This window comes from Lampetra fluviatilis, chromosome 54 (assembly GCF_964198595.1).
Source record: "Lampetra fluviatilis chromosome 54, kcLamFluv1.1, whole genome shotgun sequence".
Classification (NCBI taxonomy): Eukaryota; Metazoa; Chordata; class Hyperoartia; order Petromyzontiformes; family Petromyzontidae; genus Lampetra; species Lampetra fluviatilis.
In genome coordinates, this window is record NC_136328.1 from 709,093 (window position 1) to 736,606 (window position 27,514).

General features: G+C 55.3%; 3 protein-coding genes and 1 long non-coding RNA gene across 6 annotated transcripts in view; 2 read left to right on the plus strand and 2 right to left on the minus strand.

Annotated features, from left to right (window-relative positions):
- TAF4 (TATA-box binding protein associated factor 4) overlaps nucleotides 1–10,439 on the minus strand; it is a 36,566-nt gene extending 26,127 nt beyond the window's left edge. For both annotated transcript variants that reach the window (XM_078879500.1, XM_078879499.1), the window contains exons 1-6: nucleotides 9,194–10,439; nucleotides 3,208–3,326; nucleotides 2,758–2,859; nucleotides 2,162–2,347; nucleotides 1,076–1,198; nucleotides 34–156 (exon numbers count right to left, since the gene is read on the minus strand). In XM_078879500.1, the coding sequence (XP_078735626.1) occupies nucleotides 34–156; nucleotides 1,076–1,198; nucleotides 2,162–2,347; nucleotides 2,758–2,859; nucleotides 3,208–3,326; nucleotides 9,194–10,409 (1,869 nt within the window). In that variant the 5' untranslated portion in view covers nucleotides 10,410–10,439. The remainder of the gene's footprint in view (nucleotides 1–33; nucleotides 157–1,075; nucleotides 1,199–2,161; nucleotides 2,348–2,757; nucleotides 2,860–3,207; nucleotides 3,327–9,193) is intronic.
- Nucleotides 10,440–16,149: 5,710 nt separating this feature from the next.
- On the minus strand, nucleotides 16,150–24,700 carry LOC144949570 (ferritin heavy chain B-like). 2 transcript variants are annotated; one of them, XM_078879514.1, is made up of 5 exons: nucleotides 24,600–24,700; nucleotides 18,848–18,989; nucleotides 17,749–17,895; nucleotides 17,413–17,538; nucleotides 16,150–17,174 (listed from the first exon to the last, which is right to left on the minus strand). In XM_078879514.1, the coding sequence occupies exons 2-5, from the start codon at nucleotides 18,947–18,949 to the stop codon at nucleotides 17,022–17,024; spliced, it is 528 nt and encodes a 175-aa protein (XP_078735640.1). In that variant the 5' UTR covers nucleotides 18,950–18,989; nucleotides 24,600–24,700; the 3' UTR covers nucleotides 16,150–17,021. The 2 variants fall into 2 exon arrangements, with proteins under 2 accessions (XP_078735640.1, XP_078735639.1); XM_078879513.1 differs by lacking the exon at nucleotides 24,600–24,700 and having other exon boundaries at nucleotides 18,848–19,086.
- LOC144949574 (uncharacterized) overlaps nucleotides 16,487–27,514 on the plus strand; it is a 207,398-nt gene continuing 196,370 nt past the window's right edge. Inside the window, exon 1 of the long non-coding RNA XR_013640288.1 lies at nucleotides 16,487–16,875. This is a non-coding gene — a long non-coding RNA (uncharacterized LOC144949574). The remainder of the gene's footprint in view (nucleotides 16,876–27,514) is intronic.
- Nucleotides 24,303–27,182, plus strand: LOC144949573 (ferritin heavy chain B-like). Its single transcript, XM_078879516.1, has 4 exons — nucleotides 24,303–24,541; nucleotides 25,989–26,135; nucleotides 26,455–26,580; nucleotides 26,807–27,182. Exons 1-4 carry the CDS (start codon nucleotides 24,440–24,442, stop codon nucleotides 26,954–26,956), a joined length of 525 nt encoding a protein of 174 aa, XP_078735642.1. The 5' UTR covers nucleotides 24,303–24,439; the 3' UTR covers nucleotides 26,957–27,182.

The following is a 27,514-nucleotide window of genomic DNA, read 5'->3' on the forward strand; positions in this document are numbered from 1 at the left end:
AGGGAAGCGGGGGGGTAAGCGAGCGCCACTCACGAGCAAGCTCTGCACGAGGTCCTTCACGTTGTGCGCCGTCTCGGGCGACTGCTGCCCCGTGGACGCCAGCTTCACCAGCGTCGACAGGAAATTCTTGCACTTCTTCACGTTCTCCATCAGCTCCTGGGCAGTGACACAGGGCGAGCGTTAGCGCCAGGCAGAGGAGACGCCGCTGCACAGCACTGACTTGGCGCCGTGATGCCACCAAGACAGAGGTGCCCTGCACTCTCGTTGATCTGCCGAGACCACTGCCAGCACCGACAACAACCGCCGTTCGCCAGTAAGCGGCGGTGACGTCACCACGGCGCTTGTGCCAGGCTCGGTGCACTTTGAGGCCATGCGAAGTGCCGAAGGCTATCTCACAGGAGGTCACTGTACAATACCAGGTGCTATGGGTTGACTGACTGGGATGACCAACACCACCACTAATTTCAACCATTGCCAAAATTAGCAACAGGCCAGCATATCACACGAGCGGGTGGTGTGGTGAAAACCATGCTCAGCAGCCTCCAGTGCTGAAGTTTACACGTGGTAACCTCAAGAATGGCCCAGGATCGCTTCATATATTACTCACCACTGATGTTGGCTCATTGCACAATTCCTCTAATCACAACGCCCTGCACATAGATACACAAAAGATAAAGATTCCCCGTATAGACTACACAGGCTGTTGGGGCAAGTGCTGTTAGCGAGGACCTATTTAGGCCGGCAGAGCCCACGAGGGAGTAGTGTGGCCAGAACCACGCCCGGCCGTCTTTGTATCCCCAGTGCTGATGTTTACAGACTGCACCAGTTTACACTCATTTATGGCATCTAGGGGAGGCCCAGGCTCTAGGGGAGGCCCAGGACCAGTTCAGAAAACAGTCACCGATGTTGACTGTGAGCCACACAAAACCAAGACAAACACACAGACAGACATACACGCACATAACACCACCACCATAACCACCACTACAACCACTAAACCACCTCCCAGCACAACGACCAGCACCGGCACCTCCGACACGACCACCGTCAACCCCGGTGGTGGCACGGGACCCACCGGCGTCATGACGAGCGTTGGAGCAGCGGCTCTCACGGCGCCGCCGCCCGGCAGCGCCGCCGTGATGGCCACTGTGGTGGGTGAGGTCAGAGGTCGGATCGACCCTGCGCTCGTCACCATGACCTGCGGAAGATGGAGCCGTTAACGATCGCAACGGCTAAAACGTAGGTGAAGGACCTTTCTGCCCTACAATAAAAGCTACAATACTGGAATCATTGCTCTTTGTTAACTTCACACTTCACCTGCTTTATTGCTATTTCTTTAATATTTTGTTATTGATGGAACGTTTTTGCGGTGGCATTCTACCGTTTGTTCCAGTCTATATCTGTATTGCCCGTGATCCACGTATCTCAGTTTTAGGAAGGAGACTTTTCTTCTCAACCGGCTCTCTCCTGGTTTAAACCAAGTCCACGTGTTTACGCACCAACTGGTTTTTGGTGAACCGCGGGCGCCGCCCCCTTGAGCTCTCTCGACCGCGTATCAACGCCACGGCTGCGTTATTAAAACCGCGCGAGTGCGTGGGCGCGCCGGCTGCGGGGGCGGGCGATTCAAAAACGTAAACACGCTGCCGCCACGTGAGCGTGCGCCCGCGCGCTTCTCCCCGGCAAACAGCAGGGGGAGGCCTCGCGCTGCGCTGCAACGTTCGGAGAAGAAAAACAGAGCCAGCTGAGGAGTCTTCTCCCCGGCTTGTGCCTACACAGGCAGGGGCAGGCACTCTCGGTGGCAGCCTCAAGCTTTCTCTGCGCTCGGGTTCACGTACCCGTGGTGAACTGCGAATGTCTTTTGTCTGTGTGTGTGTAATTGACCACACTCTATGCATACTTCTTCACCAAATAAAGCCCACGGTTAAAGGGAAAAACAATTGTGAAGGGGCCTCGTCAAAAAAACTGACACGTCACGTGTGGCTGGTCCAATGAATTTTGGGTGACATCTATGGGACCATTTTTTGACGGCATCAAAATGATGAATAAAGAATGGAAAACTGAGCGTGGGCACGCGCGCTCGCCGTGCCGTACGCACCCCGCCGGCGCACACAAATCGTCTAACGCGCCGCTGGTGGCGCCGGCACGCGCCGCTGGTGCTCACGGGAGTTGTCGGAGTGGGCGGTCGCGTGAGCGTCGCGGTGCCGAAGGTGGCGGCGGCGGGCGGCGCCGAGATGACCGTCGGCGGTTGGATGACCTTGGCCTGGACCGGCACGGGAGGCCGGTGGACCGGCGCCGTCGCGGTCGACGTCGCCATGGTGGTGGGCGCCACGGAGACCGGCTGCTGAGGCTGCTCGCGACAAGCGGCGGCGCGACGTAAGCGAGAGGGCGGTGACGCGTGCAAAAACAGACCACCACGAGGTATAACGGAGCAAACGGAGATCCGGCACAGTGTCAGCCGGACACAAGCTATGTCCAACGAGGCACAAAACGGAGCATTGAACAAAAATATTTTTATGCTCAAGATACGCACGTTTAGTTGTGCTCCTCAGAATCTGTATAGATTACATCTAGGCTCATAAAGCAAACAAAACTGAACAAACGAGAGGATAAAATATACATACGGCGGTTAATCAAACTGCTCGACAAAACGAGGCGACCTACAACCGGTCGCCCTTCGTCCTTTACCGTGCGCACTCAGGGCGGATTGTGGGCCCTGTGAGCGGGCCTCACGGGGGTCGGTGGGCAGGCCCACGTTACCTGTAGCGGCGTGGGCTGTGTGGAGGCCACGGTCTGGCCCGGTGAGATCTGCTTGATGATGGTGGGGGCCACGCTCCTCGCAATCACGTGCGTCCCGGGGGGCTGCTCGGAGAGAGGGCGACGAGGGTTGGGGGGTAGTTGGTGGGACATGGCATACCCAGGTAGGTCAGCAGCAACCCGTTTACTGTTCTGCCACCTCTTGGCGCCCTGACAGCCCAGCAAGTTGGGAGTCGCGCACCCAAGACACCAACCCTTCCCAGCACCTCCGATGAGCACGGTTGGCTAGGAACGGTGCGAAAGAAGTTCCAACGTACATACATGCATCCCTTGCCTTCCAAGCGCTGGGATCGCAGGCGGGCGTGCGCCACCGCGCCAGGTCCGCGCCTGGCCGGCCTCCTCGCACGCAAGCGGACGTAAGAATGGCGAGGGGGGGAGGGGGGGGGCCCTCACCTGGTGAATGGGCGGGAGACGAAACTGCGGCGCGGCTCCGGGAGTTGCCGGCCTCAGCTGCTGCAGCGCCGAGTGGGGCAGCAGGATGAGGTGGCCTTCCTTCTGCACGAGCACCATGCCTGCGGGCACGGGGAGGGTGGTGAGGGGGCAGCGACCGCACCGTGGCACAAAACGCGGAGGCCGCTTCTGAAAAAGGCAGGCGCCACACTCGACGGCTGCCTCGGCGACCGGCGAGTCGTTGGAAAAGGACGCGCGTTTGGTACGCGCGAGGGAGGTAAAAAAAAAACTCAATCATCCACAAAAGCTCGTTGTTCACAGTGGAGGGTTTGTTGATAGTAGGTCCAATCAGCGAGTTGATTCATGCGGAGGTGACTAAAAACAGCGGGGTACACGACCTGTGACTAGCACGAACAAAGAGGAAGATGCGATTGTTTGGCGGTGTCACTCCGAGACCAGGGGGACATTTCCGTGTCATCCTGCAGGGCCTGGTGGAAGGCACGAGGAGGAGAGGTCTCCCAAGGTGCAGCTGGGCAACGAAAGCAGCGACTTGGACATGGAGATCCGCAGCAGACGTCGTGCAGATCGCAAGAGACCACAAGATGTACGAGCTAGAAGAGCCGAACGCCACATTGGCGTCCCCACAATCCCTACAGTTAAGGGACTGACGATGCTGACGATGATGACGTGTATTGAACGGATGAAGTGAATGATGTTCATTGCGGTGGAGATGATACAAGAAAAACGATCAGAGTCAAAGATTGTCAAGTATTCCAAAGAAGCCAGGATCGGTTATCTCAAGCGAGCGGATTGTGGGTGATAACGTCTCTCCAGCACATCCCTCAAATCACACCTCGGCCACGTGCGGTAGTGCGCACCGGTGGTCCAACACTTCGGAGGCAAGGGTTGGCGGATCGCGCTGCTATTTGTGAAACGCTCAATCCCACCGGGCAGCGAGATGACCAGGAGATGGCGGCAGCACAGCAGGCGGGTTGTCCACACGTCTGTGCACACCTCTGACTATTCATCCCCTCGTGCGTGCGAGATGGGTTTCATACTCTGGCTCCCTCCCCCACGCAAACATTCCTTCAAAAGGGAATTTGTCAGAAGTCCCAATGTGAGGACCCTTCCGAAAGTATCTTGAGACTCGGAGAAGGTTTCCTGGGTAAATACATATAAATGTTACACGTTAATTGATTCCGATTAATATTGGCAGCGCTTAGATATCCTGATTCACGGCCAGAAGGCCATATGTTGAAAGGTGGCCGGGTGGTTCAGGGATTAAAGCAGTGAGGCCAGAAAATTATGAGATCCTGGGTTTGTGGTGACCAGTGTATTGGGTGAATGGTCTCAGATCAATCACCAATAACGATACAAAAAAAAAGTCATCATTAGATATTTTCCTGTCCTGATAGCTAAATTGGTTCTAGTGCCATACGAGGAATATTTATAAACAGCAAGGCCTGCGGAAAAGTACAACAGGCCATATTTTAAGGATTAGAGGTTACTTTGCAGGGATCTTAGAAGTAGTTGTGATATCTCCTTCCTCGGGTTGTCATCCAACACTGATGCACTGCTCTGCAATAATTGGCTTTGTTTCACGACTTAACGCCAAGAGCACGATTTTAGAGAAAATTAAGACAAAGGATTTTTTAAAGAGGTAAGGACGTCACAACCCAGTCAAGGGTCAACATAAAAATGAATAATTCATCCGATTGTGACCCTGATTGGTGACATTTCTTTGAATTGCCAAGGAGCGGTGCAAGCGAATGGTTAGACCTGGAGAAACTCACGCATATGGGGGCATATCACTCAAAGATCTGCACAGATGGATTCACGAACACTCTTACTGCAGTGCCATTTCCTCGCCATCACGTAGCCTGCCACCCGTGCCTCCAAAGCTCAGGATCGCAGTCATCTCGCGCCACCAAGGTGTAAACAGCACCCACTCGAACCCATTGCCACACCGCGCCGATTAAATAAACTGCTTCCACCGTCGTCGTCCCGCTCACACGGAGGGGCCGAAGGCAGATGGCAAAGTCACGCCGAGAGTCAATCACACACACACGCGCTTGACGCAAGTTACAACTGTCCCTAGCGCAAGTGGCGGTGTATCGCCAGAGGTGAAGTCCAGCCGTGGCAGGAGAGGCCCGCGCGCCGGCCGTCCACGCGCTGGCTCGGGGCGCGAGGCGGGTCGCGTTTATTAGCCGGCGTCTCATCCCCATTGAGGAGGAGGCGCCGTCTCATTTGTGGACAGAGCTCGGCTCAGCGGTTGTGCCAGTGCAGGGCCACACACCGCGGCTTTTACAGACTCCAACTCGGAGCTTAATGGACAGACAAGGCACATTCTAGCCTCATAATCTATTGATGACTGCGAAAGGGGTGCACGTGAAAGTTATAGGCAGTCACCCAGTCACGCAGAACAACTCGAGTGGAATTTTCGCTTATATTTTCACTGAAAAGTAGTGTAAGCTGTGCGGGAAACTACATCAGCTAGGAACACCGGCAACATGGCACACAAACACCACACTGGCAAAGAATACCGTACGGTCCATTTACAAATGCCCCACTAAAATAACATGGAAAAATGAGAGAAAACAACACTCCAGCTCAAAGCCTCTACACGTCACCAAACCGATCGCATTACCTATTAAATGTATTAACACTCTCACCTGTAAGATATAGACCCATGGTTTTCTCAATCTCTTTTTAAGAAGACGGTCAGTGGGATATTTATAAACGGGGTCACCCTGTATTTCCTCCACTGCCCATTACTGTGTCTTCTCTTTGAAACGTTTGTAAATGCACCTTTCTGTAGCACCATCTCCTTAATGTACCTGTAGCCACATACTCCCATAAAAAAATCTTCCCTATTTTCCCCCCACTCTGGGTCCCCTTTTTTCACAAGCGCCACTATTCCATCCAGCATCTTGAGACGCAGGAACGGTTCGATGCTGCACAAATCTAAATCGCGATCATTCTAGTGCAACCGTTCGCAGCAGAACAGGATAAGCCTGGCCCGGCGAGGCCTTGGCTTGGAGAAACTGAAGAGCTCGGTGGCTAGGAGGCAAGAGGCTGGGAAGCAGTCACATTTACACGGGACGCGGAGTATGTTATCCCAAAAGGGATCTCACATAATTGCAGAGGATATCACCAATTCACATTTGTATTTTGTATTTTTTCAATTCTAATCCTAATGTCGCATGCCATGATTCGGCATAATGTCATTAGACAGAGTATCTGTTGCCAACGCTCGCAGAGCAGTGAATCGCCCGTTGTGCTCAGGAACGGGCCATGGAGAAGACGTCACACAACTCCTCCAGAGATTCCTTCAAGTGAGATATTTTATGTGCTGCACCCTACTGTTGCAGCTGCACATTTTCAAATGCACCGCCAGAGAGAAAAATGTTTTCCACATGCCAATTAAACCTTTAAATGTTTTAAGAAGAGGAGATGGTATCTTCCAAAATGTAGCTTAAAACAACATTAATTGTGTTTTTTAAAGCAGTCATTAGTGTCTGAGCTGACATCTCAACTTGCTGAGAACCCGGATTATTGACAGGTGGCCAACATCCAGATTTGAACCCAGGACCTCAGAGGTGCCGGCTCAGCGCTCGAATGCCTGAACCACCTCCGGCCTCCTCCACCGATGATCAAGCTGCACCGCTCACTCCGGTGTGCACAACGGACTCCGTGCTCTTGTGCGGCGCGAGCAGCGGGGAAAACAGCGAACACCTCGCAGGGAGTGACAACAGTCCTCTCATGTGTTTCTTTACACAAACGTGCACCAGAGTTTCATCCAATTACAAACCTCCCTTGCATTGCCCTTACCCGTCAGCCGTCCTTTGCAATTAATGAAATATGAAGGGACACCGCTACTTTGGCTCTCGTGTGGGGTTTAGGGTTAAGGGTTAGGGACTATTGTTTATGGATGAGGGTTAGGGGTTCGGATTAAGGATTAGGAGTTCATGTTTAGGGTCAAGACTAAGGGGTAGGGGTAATATGTTATGGTTTAGGGACGCGAGTACTCAGGACGGCGGTTCTTGCCAAGGCTCTGCAAACAGCAGGAGCCTCGGCAGTAACTAAAATCACACGAAGACACGGAAGGGAAACGTAGAGAGAAGCACGATGACAACACACGTGTCTTCAGACCCGCTTAACGTTCCATCACCGCGCGCAGGCACGCACACACACACAGATCTGTTGACCCAACGTGTGTGTGACGCCAGCTCGTCGTGTTTCTGTGGTTGAACGCCAGGCGCCCCGATCCGCGACTCCACACGTGCGATCATTACCAACGCCTGGCACACGAGACCTGTCAACTCTCCACGGAAACCCACTGTGGTGGCGGAGAACACGAGTTTACATTGAACATTCACACACAGCTGAACCACACAAAGACACAAATCCCCCGGATAGCCTTTAACAGGCTGTTGGGAGCAAGTGCTGTTCACGAGCACCTATGAATGCGGACACGGCACACGAAGGAGTTGGGTGGCCAACACCATGCCCGGCCGCTTTGTCTCCCCAGTGCTGTGTTGTACACATCGTAACAAGGTACTAATTTCATGGCTGAGTCGACCTCGGGGAGGCCCAAAACCAGTTCAGATATTCGTCACTGATGTTGACCTTCAGCGGAAATCGAACTCGGATCGCCGGGTTCGTCGTGTGGTGTGCCAACAACTGCACTACCGCTTCCACAAAGAGTCAAAAGTAACGGGGGGGGGGGGGGGGTTGAAGCGGTGGTGCAGCGGTTTATGCACTGCGCTGGGAATCTAGTGGTTATCAGTTTGATTCATGGCCATGGCTAACATCAGTGGCGAATGATATTGCAACTGATCCTGACCTTCTTTCACACCCCCACCTCCCTATTGTTTTTCACCTCCCCAACCAAAACTGATCAGCGAGGTGAGGTATGGTTAAACAACCCCATACAGCCTTCATCCAGCAGTGGTTCGACAATGGTTCTGCACAAAAAGAAATGCGCACGTGCTTAAGAGTTGGCATCATCCCACACGACGGTGACATAAGCTGGAGAGAGGTTTCAAATGAATGGATGGATGCGTGGATGGGTTCCTCTCTAGATTCGTGCAATATGACGCACGCAGCAGTAGCAGTGGATAAAGAATGAGAAGCCACCCAGCGGTTGCGTCTAAGACACATCCACGAGTTACAGCAGTACCAGTGACCTCACATGCGAACCGTTAAGCAGCGCTGCAAGACGTGACCCTGTGAAAGGCAAGACTGTGGGTGTTATTACATCTCTAAGTACACAGACAGACAAATTGGTTATTTTCAAAACATTTCGTCCTTTTGCTGCCGATGCTGAATTCCACGTGGGCTCATTCCGCCCACGGGCACACACACAGCCTCAAGTCAGCTGACAGCACCTGCATAGGTTCAGCATCTAGACGACATCTACCTGTCTCACGCTCTGCACTGTTTCTCACCTGCTTCTCCTGCACACCTACCCACGTCGCCCCTCTCCTGCACCTCTCACCTGCCGTACATCGCCGACAGTCCCATTCACCTTCCGCCTCTCACCTCCCGCTGCCCACCGTCATCTCTCGCGTGCACCACACCTGCACGTCGCCGGCTTCATGTCAACTCATCCACCCTGCTGCACCCTGCTGCACCCTGCTGCACCCTGCTGCACCCTGCTGCACCCTGCTGCACCCTGCTGCACCCTGCTGCACCCTGCTGCACCCTGCTGCACCCTGCTGCACCCTGCTGCACCCTGCTGCACCCTGCTGCACCCTGCTGCACCCTGCTGCACCCTGCTGCACCCTGCTGCACCCTGCTGCACCCTGCTGCACCACGCACGTGGCCAGAGACTCTCTTGTTACCTCTCACCTTGCCCCTGCCATCCCTCACCCGTCACCTCTCACCTCCTCGCTGCCACATGGAGGCCCATCACCTCTCACCTACTAGGGGGCGATACCACAGCCCGGGGCCGGGCTCGCATCAGCAGCGCGTGCGCTCCTCTCACCTGGCGGGATTGTGAATCCGGGCGGCAGCTGCACCATGGTCTGCTGCTGCTGCTGCTGCATGGGCCGCGGCGCGATCACCTGCGGGGCCATCACGCGGTGCACGGGGGGCACCAGCGCGGGCCTCAGCTGCGCCGGGGCCGTCACGGCGGCCAGGGCGGGTTTCGAGACGCCGGGCTGCGGCCCCTGAGGGGTGGACACTGGGCTGCTGCTGATGCTGCTGATGCTGCTGCTGCTGGTGGTGGTGCTACTCACTCCCACGTGCAGCTGCAGCTGCTGCTGCCCGAGCAGCGTCCCGTGTCCGTGCTCGGCTCCGTTGAACACGGCCTGCTGGGGTGGCCGCGGGGCGCAGCACGCGGGCCCCCCCGCCTGCTGGGCCCCCGTGCGCGGCGGGTTCGCGGCGGGGCTCGGGGTCCTCAGCCCGTTGCTCGCACAGCCCGGGGAGGACACCCCCAAGGGGACCCCCCCCAAGGGGGTGGCGACCGCGGGGGGGGTCGCCGCGGGGGTGGTGACGGCGCTGCCGTTGAGCGTGTGCGAGACGGGCGAGGAGATCGCCTTGGTCGCGTGATTCAGCAGCAGCGGAGACGGGGAGGAGGAGATGATGGAGGAGATGGGGGAGATGGTCGACACCGAGGAAGAGATGGAGGCGGTGAGCGCGGGCGCCACCGTGCTCCCTCCAAGGCGGCTCGGGTGAACCTGTGCAGCACCACCAGCACCACCACCTCCTCCTGCTGCTGCTGTTGATCCCGCTGCTGCTGCTGTAGCGGCAGCAGCTCCGCCTCCTACAGAAGTTATGATGACCGGCGTGGAGGCCACACATCCAAACGTGGAGTTCGCAACGGTGACGCTAATTGCAGCTGCTGCTGCTACTACCCCGTGTCCCGGAGGTCGCTGCTGCTGCTGCTTCAGCTGCTGCTGCTTGAGCTGCTGCTGCTGCTGCTCCCTCGCCGCTTCTCCACCACCGCCACCACCACCACCACCGCCGCCGCCGCGGGCCGCGTGGTTGTTAGCGATGAGTGCCACCCGGGCGCCCCCGAGGCGCGACTCGAGCGAGCCCACGAGGTCGCTGACCGCCTTCTCGTCCACGTCGCGAGCCAGCATCTCGTCCAGGGGGTCCGCGGCCGCGGCGCCGCCGACTCCGGCGGCTCCCGCGCCGCCTCCGCCGCGCTCGGCCCGGCCGCTCCGCTCGCCCCTGCCGGACGACGACGCCGCCGCCATTTTGCTCGCGCGCGCGCGCGGCGGCCCTGAAGCACCCCCCCCTTCCCCCGCCCCTCACTCCCCCGGAGGCCCCGCCCCTCACTTGCCACGAGCCCCGCCTCTCGACGCCCCTCCCCTCGCCAAAACCCGCGAGCCCCGCCCCCTCGCCCTCGGTGCTGGCGCCTGGCCCTGCCCACCGGATACGCCCCGCACCCCCCCGAGCCCCGCCCCTCGACTTCCAGCGTCCCTCCCCTCGAATTTGCTCCCTAAAGCCCCGCCCCTTAAGCTTCCCAATCCCCCTAAACCCCTCCCCGCGATTATCATAACCCCGCCCCATCCTCCTAACCCCTCCCCTAAATCCCCCTCCCACCCAAGCCCCGCCTCCTAGGCCTCCCCCCACCCCTCCCTCGCAATCCCACCGACCCCCCCCCTGCGCATGCGCTCTTCGCCTCCCGCGTGCATTGTGGGTAGTGGGGGCGGAGGGTGCGGGGGAAGCCCCTCTGACGTCACCACGGGGTGGGGCGCGCGCTCGTAACACTCAAAACGGCACGTGGGGGCGGAGCTTGCTGTGCAAGGGGCGTGGCGGCCTGCTGGTGACGTCACCGGTCGCTATATAAAGACAGGGTGGGTGAGGCGACGAGGCAGTGTAGCTGGTGCGCTCTCACTGCATCGGGCCGTCTTAAGTCTGAACTTGTAGAATGTACATAAATGGTTGTTCCCTTTTTTTCTGGCAACAAAACAGGTGTTAAGATGTTAAAACACCAAACTGAAGCCTTGTACAAGGAATAATGTCTGCGTTAACCACATTGCTTGTGGTCAGAATGCAAACAAAAAACATACTTTAAACTAGTTCTTTCCGTAAAGTCACGTAGAAGGGCAACAATAAAATAAAACGAATAAAAAACAATACAATTCTGATAATTGAATGCATTGTCCTTGAAACTGATTGGTCCACACCAGAGACAGCTTTCTTTTGAGCCTCGTCTCAAACGGTGTTAGACCAGAGGACGCCAAAGGCCAAAGGCGTCGTCCTCCGGTCTAACGCCGTTTGAGACGAGGCTCAAAAGAAAGCTGTCTCTGGTGTGGACCAATCAGTTTCAAGGACAATGCATTATGTTATCAGAGCATGTTTTTTGTTTGCATTCTGACCACAAGCATTGTGGTTAATGCAGACATGATTGCTTGTAAAAGGTTTCAGTTTGGTGTTTTAACATTTTAACACAGCTGTTTTGTTGCCAAAAAAAAGGGGAAAACCTATTATCATATTTTTCTACTGACAAAGGAGGTCCCATGATGAACCTGTATAGTTGCTGCTTGCTTGACTTTCACCATAACGCCTGTCCAGAGAAGACCATGCGGGTGGAACGTAATTTGCTTCCATTCCAATACAGCTGACTGGGGAATGGTTTGCCTAAAAAGTACTCTATCGGAGCTAACATAATTTATATTCCCTCAAAAACAAACCAATTGAAACGTAAGATTTTAATTCACGCCCACCCTCGTGATGCCTCGGACCCACGTCGTTCAGAGGGGGTTCCTTGCCTGGAGGATGAGCAGCTCACCAGCATTGCTTCAAGCGAGCCCGATTGCTGATGAGACACTGCCCGTCGAAACAGGGGCCAGAGTTGTTGCTTGTCTTGAAATAATTCTGCTGAACTGATGCACTCCCAGAAGGTGGCGAGGTTGATGGGGTGTTTAAGAGAGACAGTGCAGGGTGCTTCAAAAATGTTTTAACACTTCTGACAATTTGTAACAACACCACAATAAATGTGCCTCTGGGCTCTGGAGACCACCTGGAGAAGATTACAGGCACGTGTTGACAACGATGGCGAACAAGTGGGAGACTCTTTAACTTTTTGAAGTTTTAACATGACATTTGTCATCGTGTTACAGGGTGTCATTACACAAAAGTGTTAACACTTTTTGAAGCACCCTGTCCTTACATTCGCTCTGTGGTCGAGGCGTCACCTCCGCTCGTCGACCCGGTGATGGTCAGGGCTCGCAACTCGGCAGCTCAGCCACAGTCACCACCTCGGCACGGTCGTCAACAACACCGTGGCCTGACATTAAAACAAATATACGAGACGTTTCGGGCAATGGCCCTTCTTCAAAGTACGTGGAACCCGTTCAAGACAGGTGTGTTTAGATCAGCGTTCTTCATTGCCAGGTCCGCGGGCTACTGGCGGCCACTGGCGGCCTTGAATGAAGACTCCGACAAGACACGGCGGAGTGGAAACACCTCACACCACCACCATCATCATCATCACCATCATCACCATCATCACCATCATCATCATCACCATCATCACCATCATCACCATCACCACCATCATCATCATCACCATCATCACCATCATCGTGCTGCTGTCAACCACAACAATGGGTTCAAGTGTGTGGCGGCCCTCCTCACGCCGGTGATGTCTTATCGGCGGAAGTGCACCCCCCACCCACCACTCTGAAAATTAGTGAAGAATAATAAGAGACCGAATAAAGAACTAAGAACAACAACAACAAAAACCATCACCACCACTATCATCACCACCATCACCACCACCATCATCATCACCACCATCACCACCACCATCACCACCACCATCACCACCACCATCATCATCACCACCATCATCACCACCATAATCATCACCATCATCATCACCATCATCACCACCATCATCATCACCACCATCATCACCATCATCATCACCACCACCATCATCATCACCATCATCATCACCATCATCACCACCATCATCATCACCACCATCATCACCATCATCATCACCACCACCACCATCATCACCACCATCATCACCATCATCACCACCACCATCAGCATCAGCGGCGGCAGCGAGCGGCGCTGGGGCAGGCGGCCCGGGCCGACGCCAGGGGGCGCCGTGGCCCAAGGCGCGGAACCACCGCGCCGACTACCACGGGGGTCCTACTACAGGGGCACTACCACGGGGGTCCTCCTACAACAGGGGCGCTACCACGGGGTCCTCCTACTACAGGGGCGCTACCACGGGGTCCTCCTACAACAGGGGCGCTACCACGGGGGTCCTCCTACAACAGGGGCGCTACCACGGGGTCCTCCTACAACAGGGGCACTACCACGGGGGTCCTCCTACAACAGGGGCGCTACCACGGGGTCCTCCTACAACAGGGGCGCTACCACGGGGTCCTCCTACAACAGGGGCGCTACCACGGGGTCCTCCTACAACAGGGGCGCTACCACGGGGTCCTTCTACAACAGGGGCGCTACCACGGGGCTCCTACAACAGGGGCGCTACCACGGGGTCCTCCTACAACAGGGGCGCTACCACGGGGTCCTCCTACAACAGGGGTGCTACCACGGGGTCCTCCTATAACAGGGGCGCTACCACGGGTCCTCCTACAACACGGGCGCTACCACGGGGCTCCTCCTACAACAGGGGCGCTACCACGGGGTCCTCCTACAACAGGGGCACTACCACGGGGGCGCTACCACGGGGTCCTCCTACAACAGGGGCGCTACCACGGGGGCGCTACCACGGGGGTCCTCCTACAACAGGGGCACTACCACGGGGGCGCTACCACGGGGGCACTACCACGGGGTCCTCCTACAACAGGGGCGCTACCACGGGAGCGCTACCACGGGGGTCCTCCTACAACAGGGGCACTACCACGGGGGCGCTACTACGGGGTCCTCCTACAACAGGGGCGCTACCACGGGAGCGCTACCACGGGAGTCCTCCTACAACAGGGGCGCTACCACGGGAGCGCTACCACGGGGGCACTACCACGGGGTCCTCCTACAACAGGGGCGCTACCACGGGAGCGCTACCACGGGGGTCCTCCTACAACAGGGGCACTACCACGGGGGCGCTACCACGGGGTCCTCCTACAACAGGGGCGCTACCACGGGAGCGCTACCACGGGGGTCCTCCTACAACAGGGGCACAATTACGGGGGCACTACCACGGGGTCCTACAACAGGGGCGCTACCACGGGAGCGCTACCACGGGGGCGCTACTACGGGGGTCCTCCTACAACAGGGGTACTACCACGGGGGCGCTACCACGGGGGCACTACCACGGGGTCCTCCTACAACAGGGGCGCTACCACGGGGGCACTACCACGGGGGTCCTCCTACAACAGGGGCACTACCACGGGGGTCCTCCTACAACAAGGGGCGCTACCACGGGGGTCCTCCTACAACAGGGGCGCTACCACGGGGGCGCTACCACGGGGGTCCTCCGACAACAGGGGCGCTACCACGGGGGCGCTACCACGGGGGTCCTCCTACAACAGGGGCGCTACCACGGGAGCGCTACCACGGGGGTCCTCCTACTACAGGGGCGCTACCACGGGGGCGCTACCACGGGGATAAACACCACCCTACTGGGGTAACAGAGAACAGTGACAACAAGGATGCCCTGTGTGCCTCCACTGCCGCAGTGGAGTCGCTCTTCTCGTACAGAGAGAAAGGACGACGCAGAGAGAGGGGGGGACGATTCGGAGGGCACCGGGAGGAGGAACCACAGACGAGAGGGAACGAAGCAGCAGCCACGCGGCGATGAGCCGGGGCCACCAATACATGGCTAAGCTCTGCGGTTCTCTACATATGATGGTGTTAGCCAATTAACCGGAGCGCCAGGAGAAGCCCCACGCGTGCGAGGGGGAAACACTCTATCCCCGCACAGACATCCGTGCTGTGCCGCCTTCCCCTGGCGAGCCAGGCCGACGGCACCTCCTCGCCGCCCACGGATAGAGGTTGGTAGATCACACGCCACGTCCGTGTGTGATTCACCAACCCCCGCTGCTGCTGCTGCTGCCTCCAGGGTGGTGGATTACAGGCAGCGGCCACGTGCAGCAGCGTCGCCGTAAACAGCGCCACGCGGCTGTTGTGATATTTGTCTGTAATGACACACGTCTTAACAATTTATTGAAAAGCGTCGCAATCAGTTCTTTTGTACCTACAAATGCTAAATGAAGAGTAATTGATGACTGTATAGAAAGCACCGTACAGCGGTTCCGTCCCATCATCATCATCATCACCGCCTTGAACCCCCAGGCAGGACAAGGAACATCACGCACAGCATCAGGCAATCACCCCCCGACCTCTCAACTCGCGCCCTCTGTGCAGCTGCATACAAACCCATCAGTAAGAAGTTTATGAAAAAGTGCATTGTGGTCCTCGACACGTATCCCATCGCAGGACATCATTGGCCAGCGATGTGACTCAAAGCCCTTCGCCCGAATACTTTGCGTGTGAATTTACCGTAAAAATCCCACACGCCCTCGGTTTCACGGTGGACATTAAGGAGTAGGCCACTGCGTGCCAGCGCCATGCTACACATTTGCCGAATTTGAAAAAAATGAATGTCATCTACTCTGTCTGCCCCCTCCAACTTTTCCACCGAAGTCTCTGATCAGCATTCCTCAATGTCCATGGAATGCCGCCGTAACAACCGCAAGGCTCGGGCAGGCGGCTTTCGACAATCGCCGCATGAACACGACGCTGCCAGCACCATGGTGACCACGCAAGGGACAGACTCTGCCTACAGGGAGCATCGGAATGACGTGTTCTAGGTAAGCCTTGTGTAATATGAGCAACAATAATACTCATAACCGGATCTTGCCTGCTTCTAAATACAGATGACGACGATGGAAAAATGTGAACCTAGGTTGTGTGTGTGTGTGCATATTGTAAAGTGCAGTGAGGGTCTAAACAATGGCATTCTCTGTGTATCTCTTTGTATAAAGATGAGAGCGAGACGATGGGTGATGCTCGTCACACTTTATTAGAGGCTCCTTCTCAGCACAGCAGCTCCATCTCGGTGGCCCTCGCGCTCACACCCCGGTTGGAGCATCGCCACCGCCCACAGGCGGAGAGTGAAGGCCACGGGAAGAGTCGCCGCAGAGAGGCCCCGCGCCCCGCCAGGGACGCGGCCGCTCCGGCCCGCTTGGCGCTCCGCTCCTCCGTGAGCTGCCCGTGGTCGACTCTGACCGAGCTCATGGCTCGGGTGACGATGTTGCATTCATCAGGAAGAGGAAGATGCGCCTTTACAATCGGACAGGTCGCCGTCGACCGCCTACGAGGAGAAGAGGGATTTGTCTGCGAGTCGCTGCGAGTGCACCGGGCACGGTGCCGGGGACGTCTCTGGGTATGGATACGAAGGTGCACACTCCTACATGGAGGCGGAGATGTCTCTGCACGAGTACCTCCTGACATAGGGGGCACTTGTGTAGAGGCTACTTGTGCTCGTTTTTATTCATTAGAAAATTGCTGTCAATTTTCATGCCTTTAGCCCCCCCCACCCTTCAATAATAAATTTGTCCCCCACATTTTCTTCATTCTACTGATCTCTTCCTAACTCAACTCAACCGTTAAGAGCGATGGAATGAGAGCGTTTAGACTTTAGAAACACCCCTTAAGGTTAGTAAGCTCAAAACCTTCAGTGAGTTTTATTGACCTAGGTCAAAGGTCATAGGTTGTGCTTGCTTGGCGGTGAACAGAACAATGAACATGACTCGAGCGAGTGCTGTGACTGACCGACTGACTAACCAACAGACAAATGCCGTTTCTCAAGGAGGAGTCGTCGCGGGGTACAGAGAGGCTGAGCGTGGCGAGGCTGGCGGCGACGGAGACGCAGCTCAGCTGCTGCCCAGCGTGAGCTTGTCGAAGAGGTACTCTCCCGTCGTGGAGTGCGGCACGCCCAGGCGCTTGAGGTTGGTGACGTGGTCCCCAAGCTGCTTGATGGACTCCACCTGCTCCTCCAGGAACTTGCTCTCCAGGAAGTCGCACAGCTGTGGACACAACAACAACAACATCAGCCACGGCTTCATTGGTCAGGGAGACGTTTCATGGGGTGCGGTGGTCGCTCAAAGTGAGCGGCGACTTTGCGGCGAGAGCCATGGACTTGGGGACGGCGCGGTCGTGGAGTGGCTGTGGGACCGAGCGGGGAGACATCTTCGTGGCGAGGGAGCCGCGGGTTCTGAGAGCGACCGCAGGGTGCTTGGGACCCGAGCCACCGAACGTACGAACCTGCGGGTCTTTCTTCTCGCTGGCCAGAGCGTGGAGATCCAGCAGGGCCTGGTTCACGGTCTTCTGCAGCTGCAGGGCGAGCTGCATGGCCTCCAGACCACTGCCCCACTCGTCACGCTCCGGTTTCTGCTCCCACACGAAAATGAGACGTACAGAATCTGTGGCCGAATTTTCCAACCGGGCGGCTCACGTGCCAAGCGCGGTGTCTCTCGGAGCGGCCCACCGAGAGATGCGGCTAGCGGAGAGCTGACGAGATGCAGAGTAATGGGATTAACGATCGGTAAACGTGAGGTAGGAGACGAGAGTGCGGTGAAGTACGGTCAAATAAACACGTACCTTGATGTCCTGGAGCACAGCGCGCCCGCCACGCTTGTTCTGGTAGGCGAGCAGCTTCTCGGCGTGTTCGCGCTCCTCGTGCGACAGATCCTTGAAGAACTTGTGGAAGTGCTTCAGGGCCACGTCATCGCGGTCGAAGTAGCTCGCCTGCGGATCGCACAAAGAGCAGCGACGGTGAGGCCAGAAGCACACTCGCGGCACTGTGCCTGTCATCGTCACCGTCCTCATCATCATCCATCCGTGATCTATCCACTGCTGGATGAAGGCCTCACGAAGTCACAACCATCCATCACGGTCTCACCATGCAGCAATCCACACAGCAGCTGTGCGCGATGTCATGATTGTGTACATGTTTGTGAAGGTGTACACCAGTAAATGTTATATGAGTGTCTCTCTGTCAGAGTTTGTGTGTTACTGTGAGTTCTAGGTCTGGCTTACACAGAGGATGTTGGGTTCATTGTCACAGCGGGATCGAATCCATCTGCAATTCACACCTCCGCCAATTCTCACTACTAATTATGTGATGGTCAAGTTTTCTAAATTCAATCTCTGGTAATTTTGATGTATCACTTTGACCATCTTGCGATGAACATTACTCCCGGTGGCCGTGCTGAAGGAAGATGAATCCCCCTCTAGTTGTGCGGTGGGTCAGAGGTCACGTGAAGGGATCTCAGAGGTAGCTCTGCGACACCCGCTTCCTTGGGCCGTTCGCTAACACGGAGGGTCGCGACGGGCTCCTCGTCTTGCGGCACGAACCCCGATAGCGCAACGTGGAGCCGGTTGCGGCACAACAGAGATGTTTTTAATGACCTCTGCGAAACCGAGCTGAATAATGCAGAGTCTACATGGCAGTGTGCCAGAAGAAGTTTGTTTTTCATCGGCACAGTACGCATCACATGCTCCCAACATGGAACAGAAACTTTCACAGTGACAGAAAAACTGGAACAGAATCTCCAAATGAGCATGGGGATGGTCATGCTTGGAACGCCAGCGATTCAGAAAGAGGAACGCGCGGATGAGAGAACGTGCACCAGCCAGAGGCGTCGAGCTTGCCGCTGGGACACGCGGGCTTCGAGGGCCTCGAGGCAGCGGCACTCACCAGGGACAGGTAGACGTATGAGGCGTAGAGCTCCTGGTTGACCTGGCGGTTGATGGCTGCCTCCACCTCCTGGCTGAAGTTCTGACGGATCTGGGACGTCATGTTGTAGTTGGTGTGGTAGTTGGTCACGTTTGAGAGTTAACTGAGAAGACACAGGGGGTGAGTTCTGTTCAAGCACTGTTGAAGCAAGAACCGCGTCCTGTGTGAGCTCCAGAGACTGTGAGCGGTGGAGGAGAAGCTGCGACTTTTAAAGACGGACGGCGCTCGCCATTGGCCGTACGGCCGCCTCCTTCCCCGCCGTGGATGTTCGTCGCCTGGACACGGGACGTGAAATATTAATCTGCGATGGGTGACGCATCATCGCGCTTGCCGTGCTGCTGAGGCGAGATGATACCACCGTGGTGTCGAGTGGACGTAGGGATCACGTATCAATGGTCAACTGCGCTATGATCTGAGAACGATCCCGCAAAAAAGCAACGCCGACAACTTAGACGTTGCCTGCGTCTACGTTTCAAGTCACACTGACGTGGCACAACAGTCGGGATGTGACATCGAGAGAAAACCATCGACATGTCAAATACTCGTGGCCCAGCGGTCCAGCGGTAGCGTGTTCACGGCTCGAATCCAGTGGCCGCCCCGGTTATTAATCTCGGGTGTAATCACCGTGATAATCAACCCACAGTGTGACTGTGGCCACCCGAACCAGACAATGGACCACATCATGAACAACTGCATCCTACGTCAGCTCTCCGGCGGACTGAGCAGCGTTAGTCGCGCAACTCCTGAAGCTATCGCATGGCTCACAGACTTAAACTTGGACGTGTGGTTTGCACGTACAGTACTTGCGATACGCGAGAAGAAGACCGTGATCATGCTGCTCGCCGTCCGCTTCACTCACAGTGGAAGTTAAAGATCCCGTGACGTCATTCGCAAGAGAGGGCCCCCGTGTGCCATTGGCGTCAGGGTCCAGATTTGCCAAATTCGAAAATGACACCACAAATGGCTCAATTGGGAACGCAGAGTGAAGGCATTGCAGCAATCGTTGCCTCCGACTGGCAGACCCACGCCCCAGGTCACCCCTGCATTTGAAACAATCCTCGTGTCTTGAGTTCACCTCACCTGGTCACAATAACGCAACTTGAAACCTGACCTTGAGCACTCGATGTTTCGTGATGGACACATCGAAGGACAACTCAGAGATCACAACGACACCATCGATGTCATTGTACAAAAAAATTGAAATATTTACAGGAAATAGCAATGTGAATACTGTATGTAACAGCAATGTTCGTTTTCGAAGAGATGAATAACTAAGAATAATAAAAAGCACAAGGCAGCCGCTGTTGCAGGGCCAACAGAACCAACAGCAGCCACACGCGGCGCCGGCTTTTCCAGAACGTGACCTTTAACCCGACGCGCAGCAGAGACGCCTGTCAATGACGTTGGGAGAGGGCCCGGTTTTATTCCCCGTCAAAGAGCTGTCAACACCTTCCGGCGTGAACAAACCCAACATCCAAAGGGGTTCCGATGTTATCGGATGGATCAACATCGAAATCAAAACATCGATGGTTAGGAAGGACGGTACTGTATCGATTGTGTTTGCCCATCCCTAAGCTGTGGTCAGGTAAGGACACATTCTCTCCAAGGGTAACGTGACGCTCAGGTGACGTGGATCGTTGCTACTGCTGCTGCTCCGTGCCGTGCCCTTGGTCACGTCCGCACTTCCCTTCTCGTCCCCGCCCTGTCCACAGCGCTGCCTCGTTTGTGCTGCCCGTGTCTGTAGGCCTGCTGCCTCGTTTGTATCGTTTGTCTGGTGCATGCTGTCTCTCTCTCTGTGCTGTCTCATGTGTTACACCTGCCTGGCGTGGACCCTACTTCATTACAGGGGCGTGTGTGTGTCTGTGTCCTGTCCATTAGTTGTACTGCGTCGCTTGTACTGTTTTGTAAGTTGTCTCGTGTGTCCTGTCTGGTTTATACTCTCTCATTTGTGCTGTGTTTCTAGTTGGAATTGTCCGTCTCGTTTTATCTGTTCCGTTTATCCTTGCAATCTCGTTTGTACATTATCGTTTATCTTGTTTTGCTAATTTCATCTGTCTATTAATAAATCCAACTTGTAACGCAGGACCAGCGAGTCGAGGTTCTACTGAGCTCGAGTTCAAGGGCACATGGCTGTCGGAACGCGTTCCAGATAGAATCCGTGCGTGAGGCGGTTTTGTGTCTGCCTCCTTGTTTTGCTGACAGGCGACTTTCAATGACACTCGGAGCCACCACGGTCAGGTCGGGTCGCATTCCAGCCGGCGCCAGGTGAAGCAATCGGCGCGCTGTTTTGGGGGCAGTTCAGTGCCCGCAGCGACCGCTGCTCGCCGTGCCCCATTGGCCACACGCGCACATCCCACCCGCAACAACGACAGGTTTTACACGGGCCTGTGCTGACGAGACATAAAGTGTAAATGATTTGCCACGGGTTCCGGTCGTGTTCCTCAAGACGTATTACAGTATTTCTAAGTGTGTGTTTTTCCTTTGTGAACTTGTATGTTGCAAATATGACATTGGCATTGTGTCTTCCTGTGTGTCGCAGTCATCTAAGGGTCTCTGAGAGCTAGCCAGCATTCATACGACCTCCCCTTGGGGCAGTTATTTAATCGTTTTGGTATCATCTGTTTGCTGACGATAAATACGTTAATATTCACACCAAACCGGATTTCACACCTGCCACATCTGTGTTGTCCAACTGTTTGGCCGAAGTTAAGTCTTGGATGCGGCAAGATCTCCGGCCATGAACCAAGGGGACAAGGCCGAGGGGTCGTGCCGCTTGGCTCTCCACAGGCACGGCACGTCGCGTCGGTCCGTTCCACATGCCCATGGATGGTCACACAATAAGTCCATCGGCCAGAGTAAGAAACCTCGGTGTCATGATTTACCCTGCGCTGTCTTTTGAAACGCACGTGAAGTGTCACTAAGATGTCTTATTTTCATTGTCAGCCACTATTATAATAAAGTAATGTCCTCTTGGCAGGCACTATTATAGTAATGCCCTCTTATTCTTGGTTCTTTCGGTAAAGTCACGTAGAAGGGAAACAATAAAATAATAAAAATATAAAACAATAAAATTCTCACGACGTTCCGATTGCAACACAAGCAATCATCATCAGGTGTGAAACCCACAGCAATAAAATGTTCTTGCAAGAAAATTGCAATCGAAACGTCGTGAGAATTTTATTGTTTTATATTTGTATTATTTTATTGTTTCCCTTCTACATGACTTTACCGAAATAACCAAGAATATGAATCCCTGCAGTCACGAAAGCTTTACATCTAAATGTAATGCCCTCTTGTCGGACACGATTATTGTATTGCCCTCTGCTCAGACACGTTTGTTGTAATTCCCACTTGTCAGGCAGGATACCTTAAAAAGGGTTCCCAATGGGCTGTCAGGCGTTCAGAACGCAGCTGCCCGAGTCTTGTCTATAACCGCCTCATTCAATCACATCAATCACAGCTTAGAATCGACTTTAAGATTTTGTTGCGAACCTATAAAGCACTGAAGGGCCTTGCCACCCACCACCTACCCACGGGACCTCGTTGTATTCCTACGTTCCATCTCGCACTCTGGGATCCACGGACTCCGTGCGGTCTTCTCGGCGTCCCCAGCATGAGACGTCGTTCCAGGCGTGACCGGGCCATCTGCCTTCTGCCATCTGCCGTGTGGTCGTCCTCCCCTCCGGCCGTATCCGAGACTCGTGGCTCGCATCTCGCTCATCTACAGTCGCTTGTGGAGTGCTGTCACAATGACTCAGGGCAATCTGTTTGATACCCACATTTTATTGCCTTGCTTAGCAAGTTTGATTGCATTTGATGGAATGCTGAAATGTGCACATGTTATATTTCACTGAAATGCGCGATGTAGTAAATTATTCTTTATTAAGTCACTTCGTTTGTGAAACCTTGTTGACGTTATTTGAAAACCGAAGGCGGTAATTTTAGGGGCTAACATATTACGACTGACTATAAAAAATGTTTTTTGTACCATCGACCACACGGATACGATCATTCATATCATGAGGTAAAATCATACGTATCGGAATACAACCGCAAGTTTGAGAAACAATATTGACTGTTGATGAAAGCAAATGGGCTTGGCAGGGCACAGCCTACAAGGGCCGAGACTGGAGATGGAACGACAGCCAAAGGTGGGAACTCTGCCGAGGGGAAGACCCCAGCACAGAGACGGAGCCATCGGCTCGCGTGCGGGAGCTCGTTGTTTGGTCGCCACGTCGCAGGACTGTGAGGGACGTCGACAAATTTGGGGAAAAGTTCATCCAGCAGTGGACAGACTATGGGTGATTATTATAAAAAATGTGCACATTTTGCCAACTCATACTGCCGCAGCATTGTGAGTCACGCGCCGCGGGTCAAGTCGCGTGGTGCGAATGTCGCTGTTGGTGTCGTTTTACGGGGAAGCGTTGAACCCCGGGGGGGGGGGGGGGCTCTCGGCCACCCACAAGTTTCACCGCAGTGGGGACGCAGCGGCAACACCGCCAACTGCACTGCCATTCACACGACAGCCATTGTCACTGCCCTGCACGTGCCACCATATCACAGTGTCTAACCCTTCACCATCATCTATCTACTGCTACCTCAAGTCCTCTACCAAGCCGGAGCCATCTCTCACGATCCTGCAACGCAACAGTATATCACGCTCCTAATACAACGGAATAGAAGAAGTATTAACCCTCTAGACTCCGATCGCACTGATTAAAACCGCTCATTAACACCCGTGCAAACAGAATAATGGGAAATCTAGAGGGCAACCAATCATATGGACAAACCAGGTTTAGAAAAGGTTTCTTGACCAGTAGACCATCCAATTGACCAATCAAATTCTGGACGCGACTAACGAATGCCAGCTACTGTACCTTTGTGCCTCGCCTGTGTCGACGATGAAAAGGCACTCGAGTGGGCAGGAACTGGTGCAGTCACCCAAGCGCTCGCAAATAACAAATATTAGTGCTCAGAACGTGTCTTTTTTAAGTGGAACAGCAACGCTGAGCCAAGTTAGTGCGTGGAACTTCGATTAACCAGGTGTCAAACCCTCGTTGAGGTTCATGAAACAGCACTGCCTCTTTTACAACGGTCACCTGGACCCTTAGTTGACTGCGTACGGTGCGAAAGAAGTTCAACACACAGTACATACAAATACAAAACATCAATGTTTTTCACTCCGACGGTTGAGCGTTGTGACAACAATCGACGTTTCCACCAAACACCCCGAGTGTACCCCCCCACCACCACACAGCTGGACACACGGAGGCCGGAGCAGCCGATTGGCCGAGGCCGCTCACCCCACGGGCTCACCTGGGCCCCGCCCACCGCCCCCGCAGGTGAGCGAGGGGGGGGGCGAGGGAGGGGCTGGAGCCGACCAATGGCGCGCGCCCCTCGCGCCTATAAAGGGCGGAGCCCGGCAGCAGCGCTCACAGTCTCTGGAGCTCACACAGGACGCGGTTCTTGCTTCAACAGTGCTTGAACAGAACTCACCCCCTGTGTCTTCTCACTTAACTCTCAAACGTGACCAACCACCACACCAACTACAACATGACGTCCCAGATCCGTCAGAACTTCAGCCAGGAGGTGGAGGCAGCCATCAACCGCCAGGTCAACCAGGAGCTCTACGCCTCATACGTCTACCTGTCCCTGGTGAGCTCACCCCTCCGACTCGCGCCTCGTCCCGCGCACTCCCCTCTCGCCGTGTCACCTCTGCGCTGAGCGAGGCGACTGCTCGCGGTGTCCTCCACGCGCGGGGATGTCCACGACTCTGTTGGGTCTCCCGCGGTGAACTCCACGGTCCTCGCACCCGGAGCCATCCGCCTGCTCCTCTCCCCGCGCTCTCTCCGGGGGAGTCGCCTCTCGTCGCCTCTCCTCTGAGCGCTCCTCCTCAACCCCGAACCCTTCGCGCCTCCTCCCCCCCCACCCCTTCGCCAACCCGCATTGACCAGCGTGGTGAAGTATGGTCAAGCAAACCCCTACAACCGACACTGCGTGGGGAGTGGATTGACGAAGGCCCGCGACATTTTGTTGTTGTCTCCGTGTTGTTGTTGTCTACGTGTTGTTGTCTCCGTGTTGTTGTTGTCTCCGTGTTGTTGTTTTTGTTGTTGTTGTCTCCGTGTTGTTGTCTTTGTTGTTGTCTGCGTGTTGTTGTTGTCTCCGTGTTGTTGTCTTTGTTGTTGTTGTCTCCGTGTTGTCTTTGTTGTTGTCTCCGTGTTGTTGTTGTCTTTGTTGTTGTCTGCGTGTTGTTGTTGTTGTCTCCGTGAGAACGAGTTCACTTGGCCCATTCCAGCCAGTAGAGGCCGCTGCGACCACAAATGGTAAAAGTATCGCCGCTACGTAACACGATTGTTGTTGCTGGGTAGCAGAGGTGGGACAAAGTCATTGTTATGCAAGTCACAAGTAAGTCTCAAGTCTTTGCTCTCGAGTCCCGAGTCAAGTCGAGTCAAAGATGAGGCAAGTCCAAGTCGAGTCTGAAGTCATCAAAATCATGACTCGAGTCTGACTCGAGTCCAAGTCGCATGACTCGAGTCCACACCTCTGCTGGGTAGTGTTGTTTTCTAATTGCTTATGCCTCAAAGGTAGAGAGACTGGTTATTATTATTATTCCCTACAAACGTTGCTTTTGTGACCAGGACTTTATGTGAACGAAAGACACAAATGTGCACCTCGTTCTCATCGAAAATCGATAAATTTCCCAAAAAATCACAAAACATCGTCACATGACGCGGGGAGCGGCCGCCGAGTTTATTATTTATTTAGTGACTCGTGACGGGCGGGAGCGGTGGCGCAGTGGTTAGCGCGCTGCGCCGTGAACCTGGCCACGTGAGTTTGAGTCCCGGCCACGGCTGCTACCGTCGGTGGCGAGTGACGAGTTGAACGTCGCTCGCAACAAGCCGCGTGGAGCCTGGCGGACAGCCACGCGCGCGCACCTCGACGCATCGACGCAATCGTCGCATCGCGCGCAGCCGCTGCGTGGATTGTTGCGTTGTGAGACGCGATGGATGGTGGCGACTGAGTCCTTCATCCAGCAGTGGGTAGAGCAGTGCCGCGAGTGTGCTTCTGGCCTCACCGTCGCTGCTCTTTGTGCGATCCGCAGGCGAGCTACTTCGACCGCGATGACGTGGCCCTGAAGCACTTCCACAAGTTCTTCAAGGATCTGTCGCACGAGGAGCGCGAACACGCCGAGAAGCTGCTCGCCTACCAGAACAAGCGCGGCGGGCGCGCTGTGCTCCAGGACATCAAGGTACGGGGGGTGGACTGGGGGGGGGTGGACTGTGGGGGGGGGGTGGACTGTGGGGGGGGGGGGTGGATTGGGGGGGGGGTGGACTGGGGGGGGTGGATTGGGGGAGATGGATTGGGTGGGGGACTGGCGAGGTCACAAAGCCTTGGAGGGGCGATCCGCGGTGTGCCAGTAGCGTCACCGTCTCTGTTCGTCTCTGCCCCGGGGGACTCTTGTGTCGCGTGGGTGGGTCGACCGGGGGCTGTGAATCCGTCCGATTCTCGTCGTCTCCTCTCGTTCGCTGTATTAAGTTTCCCGTGACTGTCCGTCCGTGTGGGAGCAGAAGCCGGAGCGTGACGAGTGGGGCAGTGGCCTGGAGGCCATGCAGCTCGCCCTGCAGCTGGAGAAGACCGTGAACCAGGCCCTGCTGGATCTCCATGCTCTGGCCAGCGAGAAGAAAGACCCGCAGGTTCGTACGTTCGGTGGCTCGGGTCCCAAGCATCCTGCGGTCGCTCTCAGAACCCGCGGCTCTCACGCCACGAAGCTGTCCCCCCACTCGGTCCCACGGCCACGCTGTCCCAAGTCCATGGCTCTCGCCGCAAAGTCGCCGGTCACTTTGAGCGACCACCGCACCCCATGAAACGTCTCCCTGACCAATGAAGCCGTGGCTGATGTTGCTGTTGTTGTGTCCACAGCTGTGCGACTTCCTGGAGCACGAGTTCCTGGAGGAGCAGGTGGAGTCCATCAAGCAGCTTGGGGACCACGTCACCAACCTGAAGCGCCTGGGCGTGCCGCAGTCTGGCATGGGAGAGTACCTCTTCGACAAGATGACCCTGAGCAGCTAAACGGCGTCCTCCCATCGACACGAAGTCGCGCACGCCAGCTGCTCCTTATAATCCGTAGTTTCTTCCTCGCTGGTGAAGTGTGCAGGGTCCTTTTAAAGTTCGGTTCTCTCCACGGTTGATGTACTCCTTTGGTGGGGGAGGTTGTGGATAACATCTTGATGCTGTCATTGTCTTTGCATGAACAAGTGGAACCTCGTAGTGAGAATAAAAATTCTGAGCATTCAAATTGTGCCGAGCGTTTTTCGTGGTCTGCAACTCGTCCCCGGTTTGCGATGGGGCTTCATGAACACCTTTAGGTGGCTTTGACGGAGCACAAAACTAAACATTCTGCTGAAATCGTGGATATGCATCCAGACAGCCGCTTGTCATGGACACCGGGTGCTCAAGTGTTGCAAGTTGATGGTCTCAGTCTGGTCACAATTGACTGCACAGACCCGAATCCTGAGCATTAAAAGCATCCGTTTCACTGTCAAACTACAAACATTACTCCGTGGCAGAGTGGGTGTGAAAATGCTCCCCTTTGTGGACCAGACGTCGCGTAAATGATTATTCTCGGCG